The sequence below is a fragment of the Eschrichtius robustus genome, chromosome 13 (genome assembly GCF_028021215.1).
Source record: "Eschrichtius robustus isolate mEscRob2 chromosome 13, mEscRob2.pri, whole genome shotgun sequence".
NCBI lineage: Eukaryota > Metazoa > Chordata > Mammalia > Artiodactyla > Eschrichtiidae > Eschrichtius > Eschrichtius robustus.
The window spans coordinates 19,683,430-19,692,217 of record NC_090836.1 but is presented as its reverse complement, the minus strand read 5'-3'; the positions used below and the strand labels follow the sequence as shown (position 1 = coordinate 19,692,217).

The following is an 8,788-nucleotide window of genomic DNA, read 5'->3' as shown; positions in this document are numbered from 1 at the left end:
ATCAATGAAGCTCTTATTTTTGGCATTCTCACATTCCAAATTAAAATTACATTATATTTTTTTGGGAAAACCCCCCACCAGTACCATCTGTGAATTGAATGGTGTCATTACATCAAAGTACTGCAATTAGAACAATAGGGTAAAATTAATGCCAATGTTAAGTACAGATGTGCCAGATATGATGGGTAGTTGATACACAATTCAAATTGACAACCACGTGCAATGTGGAAAGTATCCAGGCATAACCCCAGATCCAGTTGGCCAATGGATGTCATGATTGCCTCACAGAGAACATATTTAAAAGAGATTTATTTGGCAGTAAGAAAAAGTTAGTTTCAAAAGACCGTAGTCTATCCTAGGTTACTCATACAAAGCTTTTATTATCTCAGGGTAAAAATGGGCCCACAGAAGATAATCCAAAGGGAACATAACATTCCATAGCCAGAGAAAAAATTCCCATTTTTTTCAGGAATATAACATTTGGTATTTTCATTACACGGCAGATCATATGGCATTATTAGTCTGATGGTGCTGTCTTTTCATTTTTGTAGCTGTGACAAACTATTAGCTTTTGCATGCGATGGGGGTTTCTTAGTATAGGTTAATAGGATAATACATTTTATTATTTAGGTTCACCATCTGTAAACTCAAATTTTTAGAATAGATGATCATGGGCTAGAATTCCCTTCAGTTTAGGATGTTCTAATGTTTGGTATGAATGTTAATGCTAAAATGATGGTTTTACTTACACAGTCATAAGATGTTTAATCTCTTTCATTTCATGTTGATGTGTTTGACAAAATGTGGTACTAAAAGAAGAGATGTAAGTTGTTCAATGTGTAAGAGTATTGATGAGTCAGTGGGCTATCTCTATCTGCTCTTTTTTTTTTTACTTTACTTTACTTTTTTTTACTTTCTTGACAATTTCTTTACTTGAAATATAGAAAGCAGTTGAGCATAGTTTCTAAACAAAGAAGAACTTCTAACAGGGAATATGTAGATATTACGTATTCTCCTTCCTTGTTGCAATATGTAAACATTCTGGGAAAAGGGCGCACAGATCTTGGGGACATTTGCTCAGGAGCCACAAGGATCACAGCCTACTAATTCCATGTTTCCCACAAGAATGACAAATTGTTCTTCATTGTCTTCAGGGTATTCAGGGGCCATGGAGAATACGTAGGGGCCCTGAAGACTCCCCAAACTGTTCACAAACAGTTGTTTCTCTAATTTGCATAATATACTGTGACAGTCGCCTCTAAGATGACCCCCAATCACCCTTGCCTCCTGGTATTCACACCCTTGTGTGGTCCCTCCCACAGTGAATCAGGTCTCTATCAGCTCTTAACTACAAATGGTAAATAGCATTTTTTATGTTACAATAATTTTGCTACTAGATCCAGAAATTTTTAGCAACAAATTTAAAACAAACATTTTTTTGTGAATAGGCATAATTAACCTATAAGCCTCATAGCAGCAGCTTTTACTTAAGCAAATAAGTTTCGAAAATGAGACAATATTTATAAAGCAAGGACGGCAGTTGCTAGGTCAACAATTATATGGAGGTATCAACTGATGTGTTTCTGTTCACAAAGGCTATCTTGAACTAAGGTCAGGATATATTTCCATGGAACAAAATATTGCAGTCTAAGAATAATGGCATATCCATGTTCTTTTCTGAAATGCCACATTTCCACATTCTTTTCCTTCATTATTGCTCAATTTTCTCAGTCTTCTTTTTTTTTTCCTGGAATTTATTCCTCTTTAATGCTGAATATAAAATCTGAGATTTTACCAGTGCCTTTAGAGACAAATGCATACAAACCAAAATCTAAAAACAATAATTTTGCAGATCAAAATGGGCTCTGACACTTTAGAAAAGATGTTAAATGAAAAGCATTTCTAGAAAAAGCAAAACCCTATACAGCAAAATCAAATTAAAAAACAAAACAAAACAAACCAGAAAGAGGCTTTGGTACCTTTCAACAACAGAGGACAAAAGTAAGTTTAGTTTATTATTAAATTCATGTAATATAAAAACATCTATGTGGGATTGTTGAATAAATCTATAAAACAGAAACAAATCTAAAATATAGTAGAGCCTGAGAGAAAAAAAAATCTTCCTTTTCTCCTCTTTGATTTTAATAGAATACCAGAATCTGGAAAAACAAGTACTTCCCCAACTAAATTTTCTTCTGGTCTGCATATACCTAGCAGGATGGCACTCTGTATTTTATCTCATTTTAAAATGGCATAATTTGATTTTTAGCAGCACATTTTCTTTGCCCCAACAAGCCTACTATAGGAAATAAAAATTCTGTCTTAAAATGCTCTTGATATTACATCTATGTCTGCAATTCCCATCCACTTCTTTCCTAGATTTTTAAGACTGTGATTATCCAGATCTAAAGGCAGCTAGTTAAAGAAGGGATGAAGAAACCCATTACAGGTTTGGAATTCAGCTGGTAAAACACAAGTAAGGACACAGTATTCTCTGAACATGGTGTGGTCCCAGAGGGCAATACCTTAGGACTCTGCAGAGCCTGGGTACTGAGGGAAATGCCACACAATGTGCTTCTAGCTCGCTCATAACAAGTACAATACCAGTTGAAGCTGGTCTCTCCTATTTCTTTGCTGCTCCAAAAAAAAAAAAAAAAAAAGAGAAAGTGGGGTGAGGTAGATGGTCTGTAACTGTGGTAAATAATTTAGCTCCCCTATTCATCTAGTCTGTTTAGGACAACCATACGGGGTCTACTACAACCAGAGTAATTCAGAAGTTTTGAGACAAACAATTCTGAGTAGCTTTCTTGGTCTAGCAAGTATTGTATTGATCAGACAGCCCCAAGACTCAATCTTACCAAGTTGCTTCTTGGTACTCACTGGCAAGAGTAGACAAAATGTAAGTTAGACCATTGCAACATTAACTTTAAAAAAATTGCTGTATCTTAAAAAAATAATTCTAAGTCTTCTTAGACTTTAACACAATATCCAGTTCAAAAAAAATTTCCTGGATAGTCCCCGGGATTTATCAAGTGGAATTTGACCTGGATCGTATTTAATGCCAACTAAGCAGTCATAGCCATGATTTTACAGCAGCTTTCCTTGGAGAGAGAATTGTGGATTATGTATCTGTTCCAGTCACGTAGGAATCAGTGGCATGCTTTTCTTCTGTTTGTAGTCCTGGGATGCAAATCTCAGGCTGGGATGTCAGCTTTAGCATTCAACAAGTTCTTTAGAATAGTCCACATTTAGCAAGTTGGAGGGAGAGAGAACACAGGTGACAGGGCCTAAATTCTTCTGTTCTTTCCATTTCTTACAAACTTCCTGCTCAGAATCTAAAGGGCAGGTCTCAGGCCCATCAGGATGCTGAGAATAGCAGAATATCTTAGGCAGCCCTCTGAATTTATTCTATTCAAGACTATTCCCAAGTTTGGCAACTAAAAACTCTAAAAATGTGAGCAGGGACAAGGATGCAGAAAAGGAGCCTTTGCCCTAATGAAGTAGACAGGTTCAGTGTTTATCAGCAACCACTCCAAAGGAAGGACAGATTTCACATGCCAAGTACAATTCAGAGTGAGTCTCTGACAGCCCCTTTCTTGTATGTACTCTGTTCTGAAAAATCATTGGCTTTCATATGTGGAATGAAAACACGTAGCTATGTTACTCTGAAAATCCGGGACTGTGCATTGGCCAGAGATATGAGCTGGCAGAGTCAGAGGACCAATGAAAAGTAACACAGGAAAAAAAATTAAATTGCGCAGCAATATTAGTATCTTTTAATTTGTCTCATCAAGGGTTCACAAAATATATCTAACCGAGATCTTCCTTTCTCGAAAAATATGATCCCTTCGCAGAATATATAAGCAGCTATTAGTTAGGGGAGCTGCGTTTAAAAATATATGTGCACTTACACATAAATAAGTTGCTAAAGCTGAAATACTTTCAGGTACGAGTCAGATTATGTCCTTATAAATTAACTGTCAGTGCACCTCTTTAAATATATCTTTTAAGCAATCTTACACATTAGGTGAAACTTTTCCTTTGTAAGTGATAAAGAAGCAAGTATTTTTTAAAACAGCAATTCTTTTCATCCCTGTCACTCAGTTCTGATCACACACTGTTGCAACAGTGATTTCTGGAAACATCTGTAGAGGCTTGGAGGATTTATGGGGGTAAGAATTTCCATTACCAAAAGGAGGCTAGAACATCTAACTTTTTCTTCAGTTATGACAAGCACTGGAATATGATGTTTGTGACTCTGCAGCAAAGATCTTTAGCCCTTTGTCAACCAACATGGCTTTTTTTCTTTCTGATCAAAATATTCTAATAGCCTGGCAGACTAATTTCAAGGATACCACCTTGGCAGCCTGAAGAGAAGCAGGTATGAGCAATCCTGGCATCAACTACAACCCAGGACAGATCCAGTACTTTCTCTCTGATGGTGCCACCCGCTTATCACTCAGTTATTCAGGAAGCACACCTGTAACAGGTGACAGTACCTCCTCCGGGTGAGTGAGGCAACTGCAGGCAATTCTGAAAACAAGAAAAAAACCCACCATGGTCCTGATTTGGTTTAAAGCACTCATGCAATCCCAGTAGACCCATGTCTTCCCAAAACACCTTTTCCACGGCAAGCAAAGTTACTGATAATGCATGTGGCTTCTGTCACAGTGATGCATTAGGTAAGCAGGTGTGTGCTGAGTACCAGGGGCGCTCCAAAATGCACCTCCGTCCTCTTCCACTTGTCTTCGCTAAGGTTCTGCCTTTGATGCCAACTGTGATTTCAGGCCTAAGAATGAAAAGACTGTGTTGCTTTCCTTGGATGCAAAGAAACTGTCATAATCTGCACAGTATCGGTCGCCATTAAATATCTGAGGTGGCAGAGGGTTGCCCCGAGCAGGCTTCTTCTCCGGCGGGATGGTCTTGTACATCCACTGCCTCTGCTCTTCTGACATCGTGAGGTCCACCTCCTCAGACTCTATCTTGTTGGCTTCCAGAAATCTAACCACATCCTGCTGCTTCTTTATCGCCACGAAGCCCGAGGAAGAGGCGATGAACACACGGATGACCACCCTCTCGCCAGGCACTGCGCTCCGGTCTGGGAGGATCGCAGGGATCCGGATCCCTCCCGCCCGGTCTGCGGATCAATTTTCTCAGTCTTAAAGTTTAGAGTGGAAAAGGGAACATAAACTAATGTAAACAAAGGATACCAAGAGGCATAAAGTCTCATCTTTTCACCACCCATTGTTACTAATCTTAAAATGTATCAAAAGTCACTTTGTAAGTAGTAGCAGAGTATATCATAACCTATATTGCTTAATATTTCCCCCAGTCAAATACAGTTTTCTTAAATGGCAAAAAATTACTAGGTTAATTTTTAATAACTTAGCATAAAATATACTTGGTGAGAACATAGTATATACAAGGGGTTGTAGATAAACAGTGTTGACTAAAACTGCTCTCAATATGATTATCATCTTATAAGAGGGTCCCAAGTAACTACAGGCAAAGCAAAAATGAAAGAAGTCACATAAGAGAGATAAGGAGTTTTAATGAGGGAAAAGTCACTTTAGGTTGGAGGGATCAGGACCCTACAAAATACAGGGGACAGTATTGGCTGAATAGATGGCGAACCCCTGGTAGAGGAAACAGAATGAGCAAACCTAGAAAAAAGTCAGGAATCAAGAATCATTTGTTCATTCAACAAGGTGAGACATGCAAGTGGCTTGGGTTAAAATGGCAGAGGTGAGGCTCTGACTCAGGAAAGACTGATTGTGGAGGCTGAAGAATTGGCTGATTATTAGGATGTGAGGTGTGAGAAATGAGGAAAAGTTAAGTTTGATTGCAATTACAATTTAGTGCAGGTGAAACCCAAAGAACAAATGTTATGATAGAAAGAAAAGACCAGAAGTATGATTTGTATCAGCTCTGTAAGTCCCTGAATACCTTGACTATCCTCTTTTAGCTTCAACTAAAAAAGATATTCACAGTTCAGTTTACTGGGAAGGACTCTGTAGAGACGACCTTAATGACAACCAGAACCCTGGACACAAACAATGTCAGGAATAAATTATTCTCTGCATCCTCTCTTTGTTTGACTCTTTATGGGCTTTATTCTCTAGAACAGCTTACCCATATGGCAGGAAGTTTCAAGCTTACAGCCTTGCAATACTGAGATCAAAGAGGAAAGAAGAACATTTCCTCAGCTCTTATTTGAAAAATTCAGGGAAGGACACTGAGTGGTCACATAACTATACCTGAACCATTTACTATAAACTGTTGTGAATCATATATTCATCCCTCTGGGCAATGAGCAGCCCATATTCCTCTACACAAGCACCCACCTAGTATGAGTGGCATTTTCCAGAAGAATGGAACAGGGGGAGAGGCAGGCAAAACCTTAACTCTTAAAGTTAAGTGAGACTTAAGCCTGAGGTACTTTATATATATGCAAATAATATATGATATATAAGTGCATTATATATACGTTATACTGTACATTATATACCTGGTATATATAATATATACATAATGTATGTAAGTCTGTTATTGTCTTTACTCCTTCCACCTAAAGATAATCCCTCTAGCAGATCACAGTTTTGCTCATTCACTTGAGGAAATTGCTCTATCAATTCTCTCCATCATCAATTTTCTCCTCTCTATGGGATCTTTCTCATCAGCATTATTCTCCCATCTTAAAAATAAAAGTTTCCCTTGACCCCGTATTCCTCATCAGCCATTCTCCTTTTCCTCTGTTCCCCTTTAAGACAAAATTTCTTGAAACACTTATCTTTACTCTGACTTCAGTTTCTCTGGTTTTATTCTCTCTTAAGCCCATTCCACTCAGGTTTCTGTCCTTCACCAATGTAACACTTAACAATTTCACCAATGACCTTCATATTGACAAATTCATTGACCAATTCTTAGACCTCATCTTATGTGACCTCTCAGTAATATTTACTGCATCATTCCCTCTTTCTTGCTACTTTTGCCTTGTTTTTCATGGCTTATTGAAGCTTCTTCTTAGAGTCTTTTGTCAGTTTCCTTTGATAGCTCTTGCTTATTGTCAATTACTTACTTTTAGGGAGCCCAGTGGCTCCAGCCTTGGTCCTCTTTTTCTTCTCTGCTTAAACTTACTCCCTTGATGATCTCATCAAGTCTCATGGCTTTAAACTTCACTGCTGACACTAAAATTTATATCTTTAGCTATTATTTCTTCCCTGAATTCTAGACCCATGTGTCACACTGCCTACTCAACACCTCTATGTAGATGTCCAAAATATCTTAAATTAACATGTACTTACTTAAACTACTTAATCTTCCATCCCAAACCTACTTACCCACTGTTATGGGCTCAGTTGTGTCCCAGACCCCCTCACTCCCAACCCCAATTCAGACGTGGAAGTCTTAACCTCCGGTACTTCTGAATGTGATTGTATTTGAAGATAGGGCTTTTAAAAAGGTAATTAAGGTAAAATGAGGTCCTATTCGTGGGCCCTAATCCAATCTGACTGTTGTCCTTATAAGAAGAGGAGATTAGGATACACAGAGAGACACCAGACATGTGTGCAAAGAAGAAAGACCATGTGAACACACAAAGAGAATAGAGCAAGCCTAAGAGAGATGCCTCAGAAGAAACCAAACCTGCTGACACCTAGATCTCAGATTCCCAGCCACCAGAACCGTGAGAATATAAATTTCTATTGTTCAAATTCACAGTCTTTCCTAAGTAAGTTCATAATAACTCTATTCTTTTGTTTTTTTTTTATGACTACTATATTGGACAGCACAGGTCTAAAGTATGACCATGGGAATAAGTGGTAGGATACAGAGACCAGGGTGTTGGAAGGATCACCTATGTGAATACTAGAATCTCCAAGAATGTTTTTCAGTCACCAAAAAGAACATGTTAGACCTATACGTAATGAGTCGGAAAGATCTCCAAGACATATATTGAAGGGAAAATTAATTTCTAGTATAGTATGTATGAATAATACCATTTATTAAAAAAATGTAAGTTACAAAAGAATACTACAAGGAAAAAGATGTGCTAACTTGATAATGATAACTATTCTTTTTGCCCAGGCCAGACACTTTGGAGTTTTCCTAGACCCTTTTTTTTCCCTCTCATATTTTATGTTCTGTCCATCCAGGAATCCTGTTGTCTCTAAATTCAGAGCAGAATCTGACTACTTCTCACTAGCTCTTGTACTACTATCTTGGTTCAGATCACCATCATCTCTTGCCTTGATTATTGCAGTGGCCTTTTAACTGGTTATCTCACTTATATTCTTGTCCCCTTGCAGTCTATTCTTCACACCTCAGAGGACTGATACTTTAAAAAGGAAGTAAAAAAAAAATGTCAGCTTGGAATTGGGGCAGGAGGAATTGGATGAAGGTAGTCAAAAGGTGCAAACTTCCAATTAAAAGATAAATAAGTACTAGGGATGTAATGTACAACATGATAAAAATAACACTGCTGTGTGGTATATTTGAAAGTTGTTAAGAGAGCAAATCCTAAGGGGTCTCATCACAAGGAAAAATATTTTTATATTTCTTTAATGTTGTACCTATATGAGATGATGGATATTCACTAAATCTATTGCAGTAATCATTCCATGATGTATGTAAGTCAAAACGTTATATACCTTAAACTTATACAGTGTTGTATGTCAATTATATCTCAATAAAACTGGAAGAAAAAATAGAAGAAAAAATAGTCAATTCTCTGCTCATAGTCTTGTATTATTAACTCCCCATTTCACTCAGAGCAAAAGTCAAAACCTTT

At 37.6% G+C, this 8,788-nt stretch overlaps 1 protein-coding gene across 1 annotated transcript; it reads right to left on the bottom strand.

The window, feature by feature from the left end:
• Nucleotides 1-4,751: 4,751 nt before the first annotated feature.
• On the bottom strand, nt 4,752-6,136 carry LOC137775764 (SH3 domain-binding glutamic acid-rich-like protein 2). The gene is made up of 2 exons (XM_068561927.1): nt 6,133-6,136; nt 4,752-5,137 (listed from the first exon to the last, which is right to left on the bottom strand). The coding sequence occupies exons 1-2, from the start codon at nt 6,134-6,136 to the stop codon at nt 4,752-4,754; spliced, it is 390 nt and encodes a 129-aa protein (XP_068418028.1).
• Between the last annotated feature and the right edge of the window lie 2,652 nt (nt 6,137-8,788).